At 38.1% G+C, this 23,350-nt stretch overlaps 3 protein-coding genes across 3 annotated transcripts in view; 1 reads left to right on the plus strand and 2 right to left on the minus strand.

Annotated features, from left to right (window-relative positions):
• Positions 1 to 6,618: 6,618 nt before the first annotated feature.
• Positions 6,619 to 8,082, minus strand: LOC120358271. Its single transcript, XM_039451952.1, has one exon. It carries the CDS (start codon positions 8,080 to 8,082, stop codon positions 6,619 to 6,621), a length of 1,464 nt encoding a protein of 487 aa, XP_039307886.1.
• Positions 8,083 to 8,102: 20 nt separating this feature from the next.
• Positions 8,103 to 11,425, minus strand: LOC105203982. The gene is made up of 3 exons (XM_039451985.1): positions 11,420 to 11,425; positions 10,742 to 11,162; positions 8,103 to 10,003 (listed from the first exon to the last, which is right to left on the minus strand). Exons 1-3 carry the CDS (start codon positions 11,423 to 11,425, stop codon positions 8,103 to 8,105), a joined length of 2,328 nt encoding a protein of 775 aa, XP_039307919.1.
• An 84-nt stretch (positions 11,426 to 11,509) lies between these two features.
• LOC105207491 overlaps positions 11,510 to 23,350 on the plus strand; it is a 73,822-nt gene continuing 61,981 nt past the window's right edge. The window contains exon 1 of the mRNA XM_039451720.1: positions 11,510 to 11,687. Within this exon, the coding sequence (XP_039307654.1) occupies positions 11,615 to 11,687 (73 nt within the window). The 5' untranslated portion in view covers positions 11,510 to 11,614. The remainder of the gene's footprint in view (positions 11,688 to 23,350) is intronic.

Below are 23,350 nucleotides of genomic sequence, written 5' to 3' on the forward strand. Positions count from 1 at the left end.
TTCACAACAAAAAATAAAAGATAATAGATAAATTTAAAGTTCATCGAAAGGTACAGATTTGAAATAAAATAAAGGACTGCCATCAATTTCTTGCATTAAGACAGTTTCAGGAGAGATAAGATCTTTATGATTAATAAATATTTTTGTTTCATTCTCTATTGTTACTTTTTCAAATATTTCATTCGTTGAATTATAACAAATATTTATTTTGGTACCAAAAAAGTATAAATTTTCAAATTCTAGGTCGATAATAAGATAATCTATTTGACACAGATTGTAATATCCAAAAATACTTCTTCCGTATGACACAAAACTGTTTTTCTTATAAGTTACTCCTTTAAAGTTTGCCGAAAAAGAAAAATAATATTGGTTTTCATGAATTTTATGAATTTTGTTTATCTCTTGAAAGATTATGTTTTGTTCAAGCATCCTGGCATCTACTGATATAATTTTATTATAATACAAAGAATTCAAAGAAGAGTTATAAGCTTGTAAAAGTTGATGTTTCCGAGAGAGAGAAGAAAGGACATTTTTATAATTAGTCGTATGACGAATAACACTTTTCAAAATACTGATGTTTGTGCTCAAATGCAAATGTCCATAAATGTCGTAGTGGCCCGAATTCTCTAAATAAATTAGAATAATGGATTAAGTAGTGATGTTTAGGCCTTAATTTTGTAGATGGAAATAATATTTGACGAGTTTCTAAGTATTCTTGTCGGTGGGAAACACTTAAATTTCACGAACTGGATTTTTAAAGATTTGTTTTATTTAATAATGTACAATTGCTAATATAATGATTAGTGTTTATTTGTTTGAGTATTCACATCATACCGTCGTAACGTCTAAGGGAGATGTGTGTATCTACCGCGACGACGCCTGAAGGCAGCGGCCCTGAGTCCGTAAGGACGTCGCCTAGGAGTCACTAGCCTGGGTCACGGATTTGTCGTAGGGAAACTGTTCTTCTGTTATTTTATCACTCACGCATACGTCGTAAGAAGCACGTATTTTAACGTATAACGATGTGATCGTATTTATCACTCTTAGAAGAAGGATCAAGAATTAATGGTCTTACTGAAATGAAAATTCACACACGTTTATGTCTGCTCTTGTCGATGGTCGAAAGCGTAGTCAGGACGAGAAGTGAATTTTTGACAAAAAACACCGATAATAAATCGCACTTATTTAATAAACAAGCGTGTGCATGGTAACGCGGAATACCGAAATACATAAATTCGCTTAGTAACAGGAAATCTCGAAGTGCCAAATATGTCGAATTATTTGACAATTCTCTTTCATCTAAGTTCACCCGTTGTCCGTTCTCCGACATACATGTATGTGTGTGTGAATGTGTCGTGTATGACATTCTTTAAATATGACACGCACGTAACAATTCTTCTATCAAATAGTGTAACAATGCAATTTGACCAATCGATATTTTGAAAGCTAACACAATGTTTACAATTTTTCGCAAAAAAAGAAGTAATTTCCATTCCTCAAAGTCATATAATTTATTTATTCTAATCAAGGCAAAAGGTAATATATTTAATATTTTCATATTTTGACTATGAGTGCCATTTAATTTTTATGACTTTTTTATTGGTGGCAAGTATATTTTCTCTTCATTTTGAAAATTAATATTGCTAAGTTTTTCATTAATATATTCATAAGTCAACAATTTTTTTCCAATTAATTCATTTATTATTAACATGACATCGTACTGAACAATCCCTTCAAAAAAATCATGTGATATACAAGGTGGCATTCCAGGTTGGCAAACGTGAAAAAAGTTCAAATTGTTAAAAACAGAATTTAATTTAATTCCTCTGCTGACTTGATTATCATTTACTATATTATTTATATCTTCTTTGTAAGTTTCTATTGTTCTTTTCTCAAATTTTGACGTTATAAGTTGTGATTTTTCTTTTATTTTGTTAATATGACAAAATCGACAAAAATAACCTGACATGTGAAAGTTCTCATTGAATCCACCAATAAAGTGACTACCCAGATTATCTCCTACTAAAGCTATTAATGTTCCTTTAAGCATTATTTTTTCATTTTTATAATTGATTTCTATACCTGTTTGTTCAATATCCTTTAAATCTTGTATAAGAATATCAAAAAGCTCTGACGTTCCAAGTCTCTTCAAATCTTTTTCATACATTAAAGCAACTAAATTAATTTGATTTATTTTAACACGTTGCCAAGCGGGGATATTTGCCAATGTAAAGTAAACCCCAACAATTTTATGTTTTATCCTGGACGAACCTAAAGGGTTACAAATTTCGTATGCATCTTGATATATTATAAATTGTAAAGCATTAGGATTTTGTTTAAAAAAAATGTTATTTTTAAATAAATTTCCATCTGTTATATTAGAAAATATATTCTCTAAAGAAATCTCTTTGAAATCAAAATATTGATTGAAAAAATTGGAATTTTTAAAAAGATTAATTAAAGTTTCTTTTATTGGAATGTAATAATATTTGTTATTGTTACTTAAAATAATACACTTGGGTTTAACATAGTTAAAATTATTTATATAATATTTATCTCTCGCAAACTTTGATCTAAAGTACCCATTTTGTGAATTATGTGCTATTTTAAATAAGTCATTTTCTAAAAGTGATTTATCAATATTTAAATTATTTAAAGTTAATTGCTTTGACAAATATTGCACGTTTATTTTGTGGAAATCATTCATATTGTCAATTAAAATTTGCAAAGATTGATTAGGTAATTGATACTGTGTTTCTAACGATAAATATAAAGAACCTAACAACTTCATACCTAAAGAATTTAAATCTTCATTGTAAATTTCATTTTTATTAGTTTCCTGGTGATAAGGGATTTCTTGTAAATATTCTTTGACTTCATTATTAATTATAGAAACATCATCATCTTTTGATATAAAATCTTTTTGACTTTTGTGAAATCGAGTTAAGTGCTGAGCTAATGTATTCTTTTTTTTAAACAATAAAGTTGATTTACATATTTTAAAAAAAGGACATATTACTGGTGTTCCAGAAATTATATGGTTATTGTAGTGTTTAATTATAGCTTTTGAGTTGTTACAAATAAGAGCACAAATTTCACAGTTTATAAGTACGTCAGATACTTGGCTTTTTAACCTCTTATTACTACTATGGTTTCGGAAAATGTGTTGTCTAAATGCACGATAAGTTTTAAAAGTTATTCTACAAGCATCAGTCAAACATTGAAAAGAAACATATTTTTTATTTCGGTGAAAGTACTGGTGGATATTATATCGTTTAATATTTTGGAAGTTAAGATGACAAGTTTTACATATAAACATTTTCAGACAGTATAATTCACAATATATTATTATTGATACTAAGCTTATTTTTATTAACACTAACCTTTTTATTTCGCGCACAAGACGTGATGAAATTTTTGTCCAGAGACACGCACCAACACGCACTCGGCACCGTGACGACACACGAGGAATGAGAAAAAAGGCGCGCTCGCGCTTGGCGACAAGACGATGATGAAAAATGAAAATCGCGGAAAGGGCCGCTGGACCTGAGAGATGGCGATGCTGCACGCGAGGCACAACGCGATATAAGAGATGTGGCGCGAATAACGGATGGTTCGAAATTTATTAGATTAAATGAAATATAGATATACGAGGTGTGTTCAAAAAGTATCGCGAATTTTGAATTTTCGCGGGTTACGTATATTCGAATTTCGATCTTTTTGTGGCGTTATGTTGGTACTCATGTCTCTCACTTATGCCGACAAGCTCGGCCATTTTGAATGTTCACTTAATTGTTGACAGCTGCTTTGCTTGCACGTGTTTTGGATCGTCTTCGATTTTTACCTATTCAAAAAAATGGATCAAAGAACCTGTATCAAATTTTGTGTGAAAAACGAAATTAAGTGCGCGGATGCATTCCGAATGTTGACTGTGGCATACGGAGAAGCTACCTTGGACCGAAGCAACGTTTATCGGTGGTACAAAATGTTCTCAGAAGGCCGAGAAGATGTGAACGACGAAGAGCGTGCCGGACGCCCGAGCACTTCAACAACAGACGAAAAAATTAATGAAGTGGAGAAAATGATATTGGCCAATCGTCGAATCACCGTTAGAGAAGTTGCTGAGGACCTAAACATATCGATTGGCTCGTGCCATTCGATTTTTATCAATGATTTGGGCATGAGACGGGTCGCCGCGAAATTCGTACCAAAATTGCTCAATTGCGACCAAAAACAGCATCGCATGAACATTGCTAATGAGATGTTGGACTCTGTCCGCGACGACCCAAATTTGCTCCAGAGGGTCATAACTGGTGACGAATCGTGGGTTTATGGTTATGACGTGGAAACCAAAGCTCAATCATCTCAATGGAAGCTGCCGCACGAACCAAGACCGAAAAAAGCGCGCCAAGTTCGGTCGAATGTGAAAGTTTTGCTGACAGTTTTCTTCGATTGCAGGGGCGTGGTGCATCATGAGTTCTTGCCACAGGGTAGAACGGTCAATAAGGAATATTACCTGCAAGTTATGCGCAATTTGCGCGAAGCAATCCGCCAGAAACGCCCGGATTTGTGGAAGAACAAAAATTGGCTTTTGCACCACGATAACGCCCCTGCTCACACATCGTTGCTTGTGCGCGACTTTTTGGCCAAAAACAACACACTAATGATGCCGCAGCCACCGTATTCCCCAGATCTGGCCCCCTGTGACTTTTTCTTGTTCCCTAAACTGAAGAGGCCCATGAAAGGACGACGTTACGCTACGCTTGACGAGATAAAGACGGCATGGAAGGAGGAGCTGAACAAGATAAAAAAAAATGATTTTTTGAAGTGCTTCGAAGATTGGAAAAACCGTTGGCACAAGTGTATAATATCTCATGGGGATTACTTTGAAGGGGACAAAATAGATATTCATGAATAAATAAATAATTTTTGAAAAAACACAAAATTCGCGATACTTTTTGAACACACCTCGTATAGTAATATCATGCACAGTCTTTCTTGCTCTGCACTAAAACACTTCACGACGCACGACGTCGTCACTTGGATACCGCATGCAAAAATAGGTTTACTAAAATACCGTGATATCACAATATCGATAGTAAAACCCCACGTCAGATTGTAAATTAACTATACAGAAGTGAACTTTAAACACGTACATGTAATATTATGAATAAACTTAGCAATACAAGAAGTAAATTCATTAAAAAATCTGTAATTATACTAAATTTAATTAATGTTTCATAATATTTTAGTATTTTTCATTGAAATTAGAGAGATATACACATTTTAAGTAAAAAACTACAAAAAGTCAACAAATTTATTAAAAAATAAGTAAATTTCCTTTGTAAAATCGCATCGATTTTTAACTGCGCGACCTAGGTATTATGCATTTGTTCGAAATTGATTCCGATCGGAATTATTCCGTTTTCCCTAGAAAACACAATAGAAATTTAAGGAAAAACGGAATAATTCCGATCGGAATCGATTCCAAAAAAATGCGTAATACGTGCACTGTTTCGAAATTCTCGTACACAATAGTTCACGTTTCTTGATTATCCTCCCGACAACGATTATTCATTCATTACTAGTGTTCAGTGGGAAAAACTTAATTTTCGTCACTGTGTTTTCGTTTATTTATTTGTTTGAGAGTTACCACTTACAGTGCGTTTCTTCTACTAATATTATCGCGTTACACTATCACGTTAACGACAGTTGCGCGGTCCAAGTATTCTCGCTGAGCGAGAGGGCTACGACGTCATGTGACGATCGCCCTTTGTTATCGACTCGGGAGCGTATTTCGCCCCGAGTTCGTATTAGAGGTACGACTCTTCGCTTGGTTATCTCGAATAGGCGAGCTCGCGGAAGCACGGCAGGGAGAGCGAAACTTGGTTGCTACCGCGACGAAGTCGGTTTAAAAAAGGGTGACGGAGAGCCTTCCAGACCCTTATTTATTAATTCAGGAATCGCCAGGCTATCACCCCACTTGGTTCCGATTTCCGAGATCCTCGCCCGATTGGGCGATTCGGATGCTCGGCTTCCAAGTGCAGCGAATGAAAACGATCGGCCGACGAACGATTGCCGACGGTCCAAGGACTAGTGACGCCGATATTGTCACAGGACAATTATTTACAACCGCCCTGCAATTGTAATACCGGCGCCGCATCGTCTAGACGATGTTTATGGCTGGGTGATAACCGCGTGCGACCCGGAAAGATTCGAACCCGTCCAAGCTTCGCTTCTTTGTTTATTTGTGTCCCTTTTTTGCTGCTTTGTTATGCCGCGTCATCCGACCGTCGCCTATTCGATGTGATGCACGCATTGCATCCGCATGTGTGTGCACGATGTGCATTTCTCGTCGTTACATCCTCCCCCCGTTGAGAGGAATCGATCAACCCCCTTGAGGAAGATCGCTTACGCATAATGGATCGATCCACGCTATATTATATAGCTAAACGCATGCCCTTTTTGTAACGGGGTTCGTATTTATATGTGATATGTATTATCGGGCAGTATGTCGTATCTCTATCGCTAAATTGCTTATATTATCATTATTATGTTATTGTCATACTATTGTATAGCCATTATTGGCTTGACGCGCGAATTATGTGAGGACGCTCGCTACTGCTCGATCGGCAGGGGGCACAAATGATTGGCCGCTCTTTTTATTTGCCCGGCCGGAGTTTTCACAGTCGCTGTCCGCACCACTCCGTCTTCGCCAGGGTGGACCATTGTTACCTTGCCCATCGTCCATCGAGTACATGGCGCACCCTTGTCTTTGATGAGAACGATGGTTCCGACGTCAAGCCTTGGTCCCTCTTTGATCCATTTGTTGCGCGTCTGGAGCTCGTTCAAATATTCAAGACTCCAGCGCGCCCAGAAGTCTTGCCGCACCTTCTTAATGTGCTGCCATGTTGACAATCGGTTGGCTGGAACAGACGACAGGTCGCCCTCCGGGAGGGCCGTCAAAGGTTTACCGATCAAATAATGAGCCGGCGACAGTACCAGTAAGTCGTTCGGATCGGAAGAAAGGGAAGTGATCGGTCGGGAATTCAGAACGCCTTCTATTTCGACGACAAGAGTATTTAATTCTTCGAAAGTAAATAAAGAATCTCCTACTACGCGCTTAAAGTGATGCTTAAATAATTTTACGCTGGATTCCCACAGACCCCCGAAATGCGGCGCCGCCGGCGGAATGAAATGCCATGTTACGCGATGATCGCTTGCGAATCTGCTCACGCGCTCTCTATGCTCATCAGAATTAATTAAGACGTACAACTCTTTTAGTTGATTATTCGCCCCTATAAAATTAGTCCCGTTATCGGAATAGACGTGCTGGGGTAGTCCTCGTCTCGCTGCGAACCGTCGCAGCGCTGCAAGAAATCCGTCCGTTGATAAGTCGCTTACGATCTCGAGGTGCATCGCCTTCACGGACATGCATATGAAAACGCATACGTACACCTTGACTCGTGCTCGATTACGGTATTTCCTTTCCTTAATATAGAATGGCCCGCAAAAATCTATTCCGGTATTTGCAAAGGGTATTGCCTCGCGTACACGAGCCGCCGGCAGATTCCCCATTTTATATTCGATTGCCTTAGCCTCGAATCGAAAGCATCGAACGCACGCACGCACGATTTTTCGTACTTGATTGCGCCCGTCGACTAACCAGTATTTTTGACGCAAAGTGTACAGCGTCGTTTGAATACCCGCGTGATGATGCACCTCGTGAGTCTCGCGAATGATACGATCGGTTAACTTGTGCCGGCTAGGAATCAAAATCGGATGCTTACGTGAGAATGACAGATCTGCCCTTTGGAGACGTCCTCCTACGCGAATCAAGCCGCAGTCGTCCAAAAATGGATTTAAATTCGCGATTCTGCCCTTGCTCACGGAACATCCGCTCTTGAGTTCCTTGATCTCGGAGCAGAATCGATCGGCCTGCATGATTCGCAATATTCGCGTTTCCGCCTCGTCTATTTCACTCGAACACAACGAACCGGTGTGTTTATTGTTAGGTAGAAATCTCAAACAATATGCTATAACCCTGAGCAGTTTCGAATGCGAAGAGTATCTTTCGAACATTTCAGAGTCGCAATGCGCGGTCAACAAACATTTCTTTTTAACTCGAGTGTCTCGTTCATATGAATAAGTTCGTTAGGCCAATCGTTTTCGCTCTCTCGTAACCACGCCGGTCCGGAAAACCACGTCCGATTTTTTGAAAATGCATGAGGTAGCTGACCTCGCGATATCGCGTCGGCGGGATTGTCCTCTGATCTGACATGCCGCCATTTCTTCGGATCCGTAAGCCCTTGTATCTCCGCGACGCGATTCGCCACGAATGAATTGAGCAGATGAGGCGCCGTGCTTAGCCAGTGCAAAACGACGGTCGAATCGCACCAGAAAAATGCCTTGGAAGGGTTTAGGGGCAATGCGCTGCTTACTTCACTATACAATCGGGCCAATAGTAACGCGCCGCAAAGTTCGAGACGAGGTATGGTGATAACCTTTAACGGCGCGACGCGTGATTTGGCGCACAATAATTTAATGACCACATTGCCGTCCTTTCCCGCCGAGCGTATATACAGACACGCGCCGTATGCAACGCCGCTAGCATCACAAAATCCATGGATTTGAATGCCTTGATAATCGTCGATCAAGAATCTTCGATCGATTGATATTTGATCTATTGTCTCGAGTTGTCCAACAAAATCCAGCCATTCGGTGTATACGCCTTGCGGTACGGACTCGTCCCAATCCAATTTGCATTTCCATACGTCTTGCATCAATTTTTTGGCATATAATACGACGGGACCCAACAAGCCCAAAGGGTCGAATATCCTTGATATTTCCGATAATATGCTCCGTTTTGTTAATTTTTTCGCGATTTTGATTGGCCGTATGGAATAGCATATTTCATCGTTCCGCGCGCACCACACTACGCCAAGTGTTCTTAAGGAGCGATCCCCGCCGAATGTGAATTTTGTGTGAAGGGCGCCGACCGCGAGATCATTCACGCAACGCTCATCGTTGGATGCCCATTGCCTGATGGCGAAACCGCCCCGTGCGAGCAGCGCAATTATTTCCTCTCTAATGGCTCGGACTTCTTCAACGCTATCGGCTCCGGTTAAAAGGTCATCTACGTACAGATGGGACTTAAGAATTTCGGCTGCCTTAGGATATATCTCGTGTTCATCGTCCGCTAATTTATGCAAAGTTCGGATCGCGAGAAAGGACGAAGACGAGACGCCGAACGTAAGAGTATTAAATTGCAACGTCTCTATCTTGTCATTTCGTCGCCATAGCAGTCGTTGGTAACGCCGATCGTCTTTGTGCAATCTTATTTGCAAATACATTTTTTCAATATCCGCGGTGATGACATATTTATATGCACGGAATCTGATTAAATGTGTAAATAATTTGTCCTGTATTAACGGACCTGCCATCACTACGTCGTTCAAAGACACGCCGGTACTCGATTTAGTGGACGCGTCGAATACGATTCGCACCTTGGTGGTACTGCTCGTATCCTTGATCACCGCGTGGTGAGGTAAATAATATCCATCACCGGAGGAATCTTTAACCGGGGAAATATAATTTAATTTTATATATTCGTCTATTGCACGAGTGTATTCGACTCTCAATGACTCATTCGCGCTGAGTTTTCGTTCTAACGCCGAGAAGCGCTTGAGTGCAATCGCGCGCGAATCGCCAAGTCGCCTATTTGTTTCGCGAAACGGCAAGCGAACCGTATAACGCCCGCTATCATACCGGGAAACGTTTTTTATGAAATGCGCCTCGCATCCAACTTCTGTTCTCGTGCTTGATCTATCCGTCGCGACTTCCTCGATTGCCCAGAATTTATCTAACTGATTTTCCAATTTTGTCATACCGCACATTTCTAATCTTGACTGTATACGCGCGGTCGTTTCTCCAGCAAGTACCCAACCTAGTCGTGTTTTCTGCAGATACAAGTCACGTCCTGCTCGCGACAGATTAATCTGCCCTATGGAGAATAGTTATAATGTGGCTCCGGCACCAATTAATAACTCGACCGGATGCGGTATATGAAAATCGGAGTCTGCCAATCTGATATTTGCGGGTATGTCGACTGAATTTCGAGGGAAAACCTCGGACGGTATTAAATCCGCGATGGCCGGAATAGTTAGACACGTGAGCTCCTTGTAAAAACTATCATGCGTCGATTGTATCGCGACGCGTACTACACCCTTCGAAACGGTATTCATTGCGTTAATCGCGCCAATCGGCGACGAATGTACCTTTACGGGTAGGTTCAAACGTCGCACAACGCGCTCTGTTATGAAGTTAGCCGTCGCGCACGTATCCAGTAAGGCACGGCACTTAATAGGCTCACGTTCGCCGCCGTGGATGTATACCATCGCGCTCGTCATTAATTGCGGCGCCATCGCGTGCGATATCGACGCGAGGCTTATCACCCTTTTTGTAATCGGATCGGCTAGTCATGCGGATTGGTCGGTATCGGGCTTAGATTCGGATTTGCTCGCGTATCCTTCGAGATGAAGAAGCGTGTTGTGACGTTTCTGACAGATCGAGCAGCCTGAGAACTTGCAAGGGCGATCCCGATGAAAGCGCATGCAATTATAACAAAGCCTTGCATTTTTTATGGTCTCAATGCGCTTAGGTGTCGGTAATTGCTTAAATTTATCGCACAAGAATAGCGGATGCCGCCTTGCCTTGCACACAATGCAGTTTTTTTCTTTACGTCCGATATTTGACACAAAGGCCTTGTTTTCCGGCTGAAATCGTTTCCTTTTCGCGGGAGGTTCGCCCTTGCACTTCTCCGTTTCCTTTGCCCTTTCACGCATCGACACGCATACCGCCGTTTTGTATAAGAAATCGTACATCTGTTCGAGCCCTGGGCATTCGCCCATTTCGAGAGTCGCTTCCCACCTTTCTAACGTCGTTTTCGGTAATTTACTTCTCAAGACGTGGACGACTACCTCGGGCGTGATGGAAATTTCTAGCGCGCTTAATGCCGCGACGTGTTGCTGTGCGTCATCAGCGAGCTTCGACAATCCGCTCGTAGTTTCTTTGTCTAACGTAGGCAAGTTCAAGATCGAGGAAATATGACGATCTACCAAAATGCGTTTCACCTCGTAGGAACGCTCAAGCAAATCCCACGCCTTGGAATAATTAATCTTATCCACCGCAAAGATGTTTATTTTATTTGCAGCGTCGCCGGTTAACGCCGATTTTAGCTCCCTTTTTTGCTGCTTTGTTATGCCGCGTCATCCAATCGTCGCTTATTCGATGTGATGCACGTATTGCATCCGCATGTGTGTGCACGATGTGCATTTCTCGTAACGACGAGAGTGTACGACAACTAGTTGTGTTTCATAATCGGCTTATTTGCACATGACATCGCGCGAGACAATTCTACAGGCATGTTTACCTCGCGCACAAAGTTCCTGTGTGATTAGTCATCCTCCCTTCTATCGTCGACATAACTTCTCCGCTCTCGTAATGTATCGGCAGCAGTATACGGCCAGCCGAGCTTGCGACTAGACGTCGAGGTGGACGCCAGTCTTCAAGAAAGAAGAGATTCCGCAAGTGTACATTTTCCAAATTCAACGCAATGAAGCTCCTTTTACTCTTCAAAGTTTTGCTCCTTTTACTCATGCGGATTCACGGTGCGGAGTATACTAATTGTAAGTAGATTCTCGCTAATTAATTTTTGTCGTACAGATGAGATTACTATATTTCATAATTTCAGGCCAGTATCTGAGGTTGATTTTTGCTTCTATTGCTAAACATCTACCTATGTCCATTGCAGACCTATTATATCTTTCCGCAACTCCATTTAATTCGTGTACATAAGGGGGACATGGCAACAATTCAATTCCTTTGTGTTTGACAAAATTGTAAATTTCTCTATTTAGGTATTCCTTGCCATTATCGCATTTCAATTTCTTAATTTTCTTATTAAATTGATTTTCAACCAAGTTTGTAAATTCTATGAAGCAACTTGCGGTTTCCGCTTTACTTTTAATGCAATAAATTTTAGCGCATTTACTACAGTCGTCTATGAAAGTCAAAAAGTATTTTTCGCCACCACAACCGGTGGTGCTATGTGGGCCATTCAAATCTGTATGAATTAATTCCAAAGTTTCAGTGGACTGAGTCTTTTCATTTTCAAACGGTACATTAGCCATTTTACTTTGAATGCAATTTGCACATTTCATGATATTATTTTCTAATATATCTGGTAAGCCTTCTACTAATTTACTCTTAACCAATTTGTTTAAATATTGAAAATTTACGTGACTTAACGCTCTGTGCCATTTTTCTTTATCTGTCAGTTTCAGTGCATTTGCATATATATCATTTTTCCCACTATCATAAAGAAAACTTTTCATAATGTATAAACCATTAATCTTATCGGCAACAGCTGTTAATTTTCTATCTTTATTATAGATTTTAGCATTGTGTCCTCTAGCTACAATAGTATTGTTTTCAGTTATTTTAGAGAAACTCAGTAAGTTCCTTTGTATACCTTTTTCAAAATAAACATTTTTCAAATCGACTTCTACTTCATTAAAACAATTTTTGAAATAAGTTTTGACTGTACCCAGCTTTGTTGCTTTCAAATTTTTGCCATCAGGTAATTTTACATCAATAGGACTTTTCAATTCAATGTACTTACAAAAATAATCTTTGTTGTTGATAATGTGGTCTGTACAACCACTATCTAACAGCCACTCAATTTCGTTGTCATTTCTGGTCGTATTTTTCATAACATAATTTACATTTATACTAACGACTTGCGTTGCCCATGACTCTTGTGTGTTCTCCTTGTGATGCTCGCTGGATGGTCCTGCCGCTTGATGACCTTGTCCTCTGCCTCGACCATAGCATCTTTGGGACGTACCTCTGCCTCTGCATCGCATATGATTCTCGTTGACCTCGGTGATATGCTTGAGCTCCTCTGCCCTGGTTGTGTTGAATTCCTCTGCCTTGTTTTCCTTGCTGTCCTTGCCAGCAGTCGCTTTTGTTGTGTCCATATTTTCCACACAGGAAACAGCTTCCCTTGGTTTTTATTGCAAAAGTGCTCACGTTTGTTTTCTTTTCACTCTCACTTTTGCTCAAATTCTTTTCTTTAATTTTAGTTTTGACATACTCGACAGTTCTTTGCTCTTCAGGTACTAGATCAATAAAATCTCCAATGTAGCAATAACTTTGTGGTAGAGCTTTGATTAAATATCTCATTTTTTCTTCTTCTCTCAGTTGTCCGCCAGCTGATTTCAACTCGTTACAGGCCTTTTCAAAATCGACAAAAAATTCTTCCACATTACTGTAATTCTTCAACTTGACTTCTTCCAATTTTCCTCGGTTTATTATTTGCAGAGATGTCGATTTTGTGGAATACATTTTTTCTAGCTTTGACATCATCTCAAACGTCGTTTTACATTCGCTAATGTATTCTAATTGCTTATCTGATATGGCACTGATTAAAATGGTTTTTGCTTTGAGATCACTTTTCTTCCAAGTATCTTCGTTATCGGTAGCTGCTCTTTCTCGTCTTGTCGGTTCTTGACAATCTTTATATTCCAAAATAGTCGTGAGTCGGAATTTCCAACTTGCAAAATTTATTCCATCAAACACTGGAATACTTATGTCGTCGATTTTTGCTTGCCTAGCCATTTCTTCTGCTTCTGTAATCTTCAAATTCTTGTCGATTTCAATTTTCAAGATCACAGTTTTTTTCAATATTTTCAGAAATCTTTTTCTCAAAAAATTCCTGTCTTCTTTGTTTAGATTGAAGTCTTGATTCTTTAGCTTTTGCACAAATTCTTCAGTTTGTGTTTTATCTCCCAAAATTAAATTCTTTAAGATCGTTCTCCGTTCCTCGGACATGTGTTTGGCCACTGAATCTTCATGTGTTCACTCAGTCCTCACGTTGATCACTTCGTGCTGACGATCTATATCCGCATGCATCAACCTCGTGCTCGGATATAATCCACACTGATTTTCCGTTTCCGTTATTCCAATTATTTTTACCTTCAATTATCAATTGTCTTTTTCCTCTACTACATCGGGCTCATGTGATTTTCTTCAACCACGCTCTGCTACCATGTTGTAATTTCTATTTAGTTTGGTCGTATTCGTTAAATAAATGAGATACTCATTTTCATTTTGGCTTGAACAATTTATTCACTGCTTTGATAACACAATCAACAAAGTAATAACGACTGACTCTCGCTTATGCGGCTTGGGCAAGTTTCTCGCACTTCGAATCTACGTGCGGTGCGTATGACGCCGACGACCGACCGACTTGTAGTGTTTCCGTACTTACATTCCTCTTGTCACAAACACGCTCGCTCAACGTGAGTGTCTTTTGACTCATTCCATCAATAGATGGAACCACGGATACTTTTATCTAAATCTTTTAATATGTAAAGTTGAAATATTCACATATTCCAACAATTATAAAACTTTTTTAATGAAAATATAACAATTCAAAATAAAATTGTGTAGACATATTTCTGTCGAGCACGGCACTGTCGATTAACGATATTGTGAGAATATTTTCGTTGTTAATTATGCTCAGAGCTGGCGGAGTAAATTTTTTGCATGTGTGGAATACGGTTGGAGGCGAGAGGGGGAGATCTGATAAAAGTTAAATTTAAATTTAATAAAAAAAAAATTTATATAGAAATATTATGTGAAAAATAATGTACACATTTATTTTGTTTTTTTTATAATTATTTATTCAATGCAAATGTAGCTTTTTGAACACTATTTTTACACATAAATTCGTTTATAAGTTCTTTTAAATTTATTGATTTAGCCTCTATAAAAATATAAATTGTGGCAATGCTATATAAACGATTTTGAAGCATTGTTAAACAGACGTAATTTTTTAATCGTCTTAATGCTGAAAACGATAGTTTGCAGGTACGAGATGATCTTGCTATAACCAATAGTAATTTAATTAGTTTTATAAACTTCGCCGCGATGTTTAAAATTAATAAGTTACTTTTTAACCAATTAACTACATTCTTCAAACTATTGGCTTTTATTTTGCGATCACGCATAATGTACAAACAGATCTCGCGGTGCAATTTTAATCTTTTAGAATCAAAAGGATTTTCTTTGTCGATATCTTTATTATAAAAATTAATGATGAACAAATGGTCTAACTCGCTACCAAATATATAACGCTCATATTTTTTTACAAACAACAGTGTTTTATTTTCAAATCTATCTTTCAAAGAACAAAGAGTTTAATTCGTAATTTCAAAAAACATATTTCTATAATGATCTTTAGGCTAGTGAAAATTAATTTCATTATGAGAATTTTAAGATTTATACCGCCTAGGATTTTTCTTGGTTTTTTAATTTCTGATTCCTCAATTACAAATTCTGTTTCTTCTACATTAATATTATCCCAGAGAGAATCGAATTTTGTTTTGCGCATTTGATTTTAACTGCTCTTGACTAGTTCTATTTTCTCGTACGACTTGTTAATACATAATTTGTACTTTTGTAACTCTTTATTCAATGTTAAATTTCCATGTGTGGAAATTCCACATGCCACAAATTCACATGTGTGGAGTATTCCGTCATTCCACATACAAAACACCGTCTTTGATTATGCTATTCAACGAAGCACAGCGTAATTTCTCGTGAGATCGTGATTGGTTCTGCGAGATGGTACGATGCATCGATTATTTTCATTGAGCTCTCACGCGCGTTAAACGAAGTTTTAGAACTGCTTGCGAGTATTGTACAATATTAAGTACACAGACACTTTATACGTAACCGAGGACTTGGCTTGCGTTAATTTACCTACCGACTATTCATCCTACAGACAATCCATGACCAAAGCCTTTTCAGAAGTGGCATTCGCCGTGATAATGTCGAATCTTACCTGAAGTTGGCACCCAATTTTTACGAAATCAGATTTTAAAGTGTGTTACTTGTAGGATTTTGTCTGTAGATGTTTGTAGTAAACATTATCTTGTTTGCAATTAAAAAATAAATATGTTATCGGTTTCTAAAAATCAGTAAGAAATTATTTAATAGCTACAGCTTAAATGGCATCAGATTTCAATCTGATATCGTTTGTAGTTGTTTGTGATTTAAAAATTTTGGTTTATAGTTTAAAAATAAGAACGTTATCAATTTTTAAAAAACAGTTGGGAATTATTTTATAACTACAGCACAAATGGCATCACACTTCTATATAAAATTGTTTGTAGTATCACAATTTTTGTTTGTAGTTAAAAAATATGTTTATAATTGACTTTTAAATAACAGCTAAGTATTACATAATAAAAAAAAAAAAAAAAAATTACATCATATCGTCATTAAAAGTCGTTTGCACTTGTTTGTAGTTTAAGCGTTTTTGTTCGTAGTTGATTGTAATTTAAGAATTCTTGTTTGTAGTTGAAAAATAAATATGTTATCGGTTTTTAAAAAACCGTGAGAAATTATTTAATATCTACAGCTCAAATGGCATCAATTTTCAACCTGAAATCGTTTAAAGTTGTTTGTAGTGTAAAAGTTTTTGTTCGTAGTTGATTGTAGTTCAAGAATTTTTGTTTGCAGTTGAAAAATAAATGTTATCGGTTTTTAAAAAAACAATAAGAAATTATTTAACAGCTACAGTTCAAATGGCATCAGACTTTAATCTAATATCGTTTGTAATTGTTTGTAGTTCAAAAATTCTTGAACTATAACTCAACTACCAACGAAAACTCTTAAACTACAAACAACTGCAAACGATTTTTAATAACAATATGATGTAATTTTTTTTTATTATAATATAATACCAGGCTGTTATTTAGAAGTCAATTATAAACATATTTTTTAACTACAAACAAAAATTTTGATACTACCATGGCGAATTAGAGCGTTCAACTGAATTGCGAGGCGTGGGGGAGAGAGAGAAAGACGATAGAGGAAAGAGATTGGTTGTCCTAAACTTTAGGAGAAAGTGGGAAATATGCCCAGCGGAATGGGAAAAGCGCGAGACGAGCAAGGCGAGCAATGGAATGTGAGAGAAGGAAATAGAAGAATAAAAGTAATGGCAGGACGGGAACGTGGCGAGGGAAAGGAGTCGGGGACCGGAGAATTAGGAGACAGAAGCTTTCGGACCGGCCTGGGCAGAAGATCGAAACCAGAAGGAGTCCGGCTGTCGTGTGAGAAGGCGTAATCGGGGATACGCCGACACGCCCAGAGCCTAATAAGGATTACTCCGAAGGAGAGGCGTCGTCGAAGCGTGACGCAAGACGCGGAACGCCGAGCACGGGTGAACGCGTGAGGTCATACCATGATGGAAGTAGAGATGGTGTGTGCAAAACTCGGAAACCACGCCCCTTTTTTACGTCGAGCTACGTGAAATCCCCAGGTTGGCCAACTACGAAAAACTAAATGTTTGATGATATCAGGGTGCTACAACTGTTTTGATTGCATCTTTTTCACACCCTGCTATACGTTCATTGTATCCTTTTCTCTGTAAGAATTGGAGTTTGTAGTACGCGCGATTTCGAGAGAAGTACGTAATTCGAAAATCTAACATTGAATAATAAGTCGTTTTAAAGACACATTTTCAACAGTGAAATAATATCTCAAGCTGACCACTCAAGTTTAAATATGAGTAAATATGCTCATCAAAGCTATCGAAATCTACAAGACATAATTACAATTATTTTAGCTTATGCAAGCAACTTGAGGAAATATGAAAGAGCGTTCAATTTACTTTTGTCAAACCGGCTTGTTCGAGTAAATCAGAGCGTGTGTAGCCGCGTGACAAGCTCAATTCAAACCAATCGGAAGTTGGCGCTGCAGATAAAAGTAATTACGTTGAAATATATAGAAAAGTATTGCTCTCTAATTGTTCCTTCTGTATCCATAATTGCTCAATTTAATTAATATTAATAATGCTATTACATAACAGTCATACATTTTTATCTGGCAAATAACTCTACATTAATTTCCTTTTAAATCCATTCTTAAAAAGTAATTGCTTCTCAATTGCTTTTTTTATTGCCATTGTTGAATTTTTAATTTCAGATTAAGAGTAATTTTCTTTGATGTTTGTTTCACATAATGACTTTTAAGCTGCACATACACATTTGCACAAGCATGCTTGTTAAATATCGGAACATTTAGATGATAAAACTGTACAGTTACGGCAAGTATGATATATACGTTCAGGTTGACTTGAATACTTAACAAGTTTACTTGAACATGTGTGATCAGCTTTAAAAACATCTTATGATCCCAGACTATGTTGTTAAAAAAAATTAATAAACATTCTTCAGTGATAGTGTAAAATGTGTATTATTTTTATGTTGTGTTAAATTTTAAATTAAACGTAGTAAAAAATTAGTGAACAAAGAGAAACGTAAAACATTATAATTTACTTAAACAATTATAACTTTTTAGATTCTTTTTAATATTTCTTTAAAAAAATTTTTGAGTATATTCTTCAGATATAGCACTGTAAGAAGTACGTAACTTTATTTGCTTGTGTTATTGTTTAGCTTTTCCAATTTAATATTTAATGTTGATATAATTGTTTAATTGTTATAAAATATTAAAAAATATCATTTACATGCAAATCACGTTTCCTTCAGCTCGAGGCTCTCGTACATTCACGTATGCGATAAAAAGAGACCGACAGAATACAGAATGACATGCGTGCAACGAAGACAATCATATTCAGTTGCAACAATATTACGGAGTTAAACAAGGTGGGTACACTTGGGGATTTCGCGTCGAGAAAATGAGTGAGAGGGCAAAAATTAGAGAAAGATGCCTGCAAACTGCACACACCATGTCTACTCCCACCACGGGTCCTACGGTTCCGAATTCAGCCACTTCACGGCATCGCAGCACTGATTGTGAGTCTCATTGTTGACGAATGTGAAGAATCGCCGTCGCCTTCGCTCTCAAAGCTCTCCGACGTCGAACATCACGCCAGGTCGTACTCTCTCTCTTTTATCGCTACGCGCGCACACGATACGTGTCGATTACCGTTGGTCCCGCCAATGGGACTGCGCTCAATAAATTTTGTTAACTAAATTGTCTTGAAGCATATCGGAAATATAATTAATCATTCAATTCATGTGGATCGCTTGTACATTCATTCTGAGTTTTCCGAGCCCGATTTACGTTACACTACGAACTACAAACAATTTTATATAGAAGTGTGATGCCATTTGTGCTGTAGTTATAAAATAATTCCCAACTGTTTTTTAAAAATTGATAACGTTCTTATTTTTAAACTATAAACCAAAATTTTTAAATCACAAACAACTACAAACGATATCAGATTGAAATCTGATGCCATTTAAGCTGTAGCTATTAAATAATTTCTTACTGTTTTTTAAAAACCGATAACATATTTACTTTTTAACTACAAACAAAATAATATTTACTACAATCATATACAGACAAAATCCTACAAGAAACACACTTTGAAATCTGATTTTGTAAAAGTCGGATGCCAACTTCACGGAGGTTCGAATCTTACGTTATCGCGATATTCGGCGGTGTAATGGTGTGCGAGTGTTGATGATTTCGTGCGCGCGAATGTGAGGTGACGGCTCTATGAGAGTTGCAAGCTGCGAGCAAAAATTTCCAAGTACCGGCTACACAAATTGTTCTGTGTGTCATTCGTGCCTGCTTCAATCTGCGAGTGTCGAACAGCACCATGAAGTTGCTGAAGAGTAATGACTTTACGTTGACAGAATTAAAAGAAGATCTCCGCAACAAAGAATTGCCGAGTTAAGTAAAGTATTGTGCAAGGAAAGTGTATCGGTGGTCGCGGAGAAACCCGGGCGGTCAGGAGGCGAAAAGACGTTATGTAACCACTTGGTTCCATTCGAGAGCAGAGTATTTGCAACATCTATGGCAAACTCTATATTAGTCAGTTCGCTCAAAACTCTGAGAAGCTCGCCAACTATTCCCGCTGCAATTAATTTTTCGAAAACTTATTTACTGTGACGTACTACGCAGCATATCTCACTTAGGTATTATTCCAAGAAATTTGAATAATTATGTTATTTTAATCTCAAATAGATCGTGTTCAAGTTCTTTTATCTGTCACATTAAAAATATTTTGTTAGAAAAAATCTAGACCATCTTCCCTCTCTTTGTAATTTTCTAACGATTTTTTCATATATTGATAATTACAATTGTAGGTAACTGTTCAAAAATTTAATCATAGATTACACACGATTATTACCTAATATTTTACCGATAAATTTTTGATATCTCAAATCTTCCATTGCTTTATATTATAATATACATTTTTCACAATATATATTTTTATCCTCTATGTAATAATAAAACAAGTAACTTAATATAACATATATTTAATTAATTGTACAGAAATTTTTACATCAAAACTTTTACTTATTTTATTAATTTTTGTACTACACTACTCAAAAGAAAATAGGGAACACTTTCCAGACACCAAAAATTAGGCTATTTTCAAATGACTGTAACTCGGTGAAAAATCATCGTAGTAAAAAATAAAAAAAGCATTTTGAAGCTTGAAGATCCAACTTTAACGCTCTATCAGCAGATTTTCAAAATTCTTTTAACTTCCTTGTCTTATGCAGTAAAAAAGCACACCCTGTTTTGTTCCTTAAAATTTCGTATTTTTGACACTTTGCAGCTCGACCAACAAATTTTTTTCGAACAATTCAAGTAAAGCTTCATAAACTACAACATTTTGCCTACAAAATGCTTTTTTTAAAATTTCTCTACGATTTTTTTTGACCGAGTTACGCTACTTTGAAGCTAAACCTGCATTTTTTACAAATGATATCCGTACTCCGTGAAAAATCATCGTAGACAAAAAATCAAAAAACCATTTTAAAGCTCGAAGTTCCAGCTTTAACATGCTGTTAATGGTTTTCAAAAATTTTCTCAATTTCTTAGTACTATGCCCCAAAAAAGATACACTGTTTTTTCCTTAAAATAACGTATTTTTAACAGCCTGTAGCTCAATAAAAAAATTTTTCTCGACAAATCCAATGCAAGTGCCATAAAGTATGACATTTTCTCTACAAAATGCTTTTTTTAAAGTTTTCTCTACGATTTTTTTGACCGAGTTACAAGACTTTGAAGATATACATTTTTTACAGTACATTTTTCCGAAAAATGACGTCTACCGCCGACATTAGCATTACCCAATGTGCACCACGTGGAGGTTGTCGGTCGGATTTTTGCACATCGTGTGTGTGTGTGTGTGTGTGAGTGTGTGTGTGTGTGTGTGTGTATGTATCACAGCAGAGATAAAGACCCCGCAGTTCGTCACTTCTGCAGTATTTAATGACTCCAAACCCTCTCTGCTGTGTGTGTATGCGCTCGCGCGCATGAGAGTTCAATAGTGTGTATTTCCTCCTCTCTGATCAATTACTGCTTGCAAGCGTTCTCGCATATTTATACATCTTGCAATACGATCTTGCGGAATGTTGTGCCAAATTTCCGTTAAAATTTCTCCCAATTCTTCTAAATTTCGCGGCTGTTCCTTGCGACGCCTTAATCGTCGTTCCATTTTATCCCAAATGTGCTCGATTGGATTTAAGTCCGGGCTATTGGCGGGATGATTTAACAGTCTAATTGCGTGTCGTTGAAAAAAACGTCGCGTTATATTCGCCGTATGAGGTCGAGCGTTGTCCTGCATAAAAATAAAGTCCCGACAGGTTCGATTTAATAGCAAAACGTGTGGTCGTAGAATATCGTTGATATAACGAACACCCGTCATTGCCGGAGGTGGCAGGATCACTAGATCACTTCGTCTTGTAAGTGATATACACCCCCACACCATCACGGAACCGCCGTTGTAGGATCGTATTGGCATAACGCAACGTCGATCATAGCGTTCATTTCGTCGATGCCAAGTACGTATACGAGCATCATTGCCATAAAGGCAAAAACATGATTCGTCGGAGAAATATACATTTCTCCAATCCTGTGAACTGTAAACATATAGTCGTCTTAGTCTAAAAAAATCTCTTTTTAGACAAAGATGACCATATGTAAACATTGCATGCTCAATACAATAAAATTTTGTTTAGTACGCCGGCGATTCTCGCAGTGTGATAAGCGACACGGAATTTTCAAAATGCCGCGTAGACATTTATCGGCCGTAGAAATTGCACGCATAATTGCGCTTTTGCAACAAGGTTTTAGTATGCGTTATGTGGCGCAAGATATTGGTGCATCTGTGTCCGTAGTGAGTAGAGCTTGGTTACGATATCAAGACACGGGAAATTACACGAGACGTGAAGGTAGTGGTCGTTCTCGATTAACGACAAATAGACAAGATCGAGCCATTGTTCGTTATGCATTAGAAAGACGAATAATTACCGCAAGAAACATTCGTAATGACATTCATTTGCGCCATGTGTGCGAACAAACAATTCGCAACCGTTTGAGAGAAGCCGGTCTTCGTTCTCGTGTTCGTGCACAAGTACCAAGACTCACACTCGTACATCGCCAAGTACGTTATCAATTTGCGCGCGATCACATAAATTGGACCGCTAGGGATTGGAGAAATGTATATTTCTCCGATGAATCATGTTTTTGCCTTTATGGCAATGATGCTCGTATACGTACTTGGCATCGACGAAATGAACGCTATGATCGACGTTGCGTTATGCCAATACGATCCTACAACGGCGGTTCCGTGATGGTGTGGGGGTGTATATCACTTACAAGACGAAGTGATCTAGTGATCCTGCCACCTCCGGCAATGACGGGTGTTCGTTATATCAACGATATTCTACGACCACACGTTTTGCTATTAAATCGAACCTGTCGGAACTTTATTTTTATGCAGGACAACGCTCGACCTCATACGGCGAATATAACGCGACGTTTTTTTCAACGACACGCAATTAGACTGTTAAATCATCCCGCCAATAGCCCGGACTTAAATCCAATCGAGCACATTTGGGATGAAATGGAACGACGATTAAGGCGTCGCGAGGAACAGCCGCGAAATTTAGAAGAATTGGGAGAAATTTTAACGGAAATTTGGCACAACATTCCGCAAGATCGTATTGCAAGATGTATAAATATGCGAGAACGCTTGCAAGCAGTAATTGATCAGAGAGGAGGAAATACACACTATTGAACTCTCATGCGCGCGAGCGCATACACACACAGCAGAGAGGGTTTGGAGTCATTAAATACTGCAGAAGTGACGAACTGCGGGGTCCTTATCTCTGCTGTGATACATACATACATACACACACACACACACACACACACACACACACACACACACACACACACACACACACTCACACACACACACACACACGATGTGCAAAAATCCGACCGA

Source organism: Solenopsis invicta, chromosome 7 (genome assembly GCF_016802725.1).
Source record: "Solenopsis invicta isolate M01_SB chromosome 7, UNIL_Sinv_3.0, whole genome shotgun sequence".
In the NCBI taxonomy this organism is placed as follows: Eukaryota; Metazoa; Arthropoda; class Insecta; order Hymenoptera; family Formicidae; genus Solenopsis; species Solenopsis invicta.

Excerpts from the sequence above, each read along its gene's own strand:
- LOC120358271 (XM_039451952.1), bottom strand. The coding sequence starts at position 8,082 with ATGTTCGAAAGATACTCTTCGCATTCGAAACTGCTCAGGGTTATAGCA.
- LOC105203982 (XM_039451985.1), bottom strand. Across the intron at positions 10,004-10,741 it reads CTTTGTGTCAAATATCGGAC|GGCAGATTAATCTGTCGCGA; the intron begins GTAAAGAAAAAA and ends TATTCTCCATAG.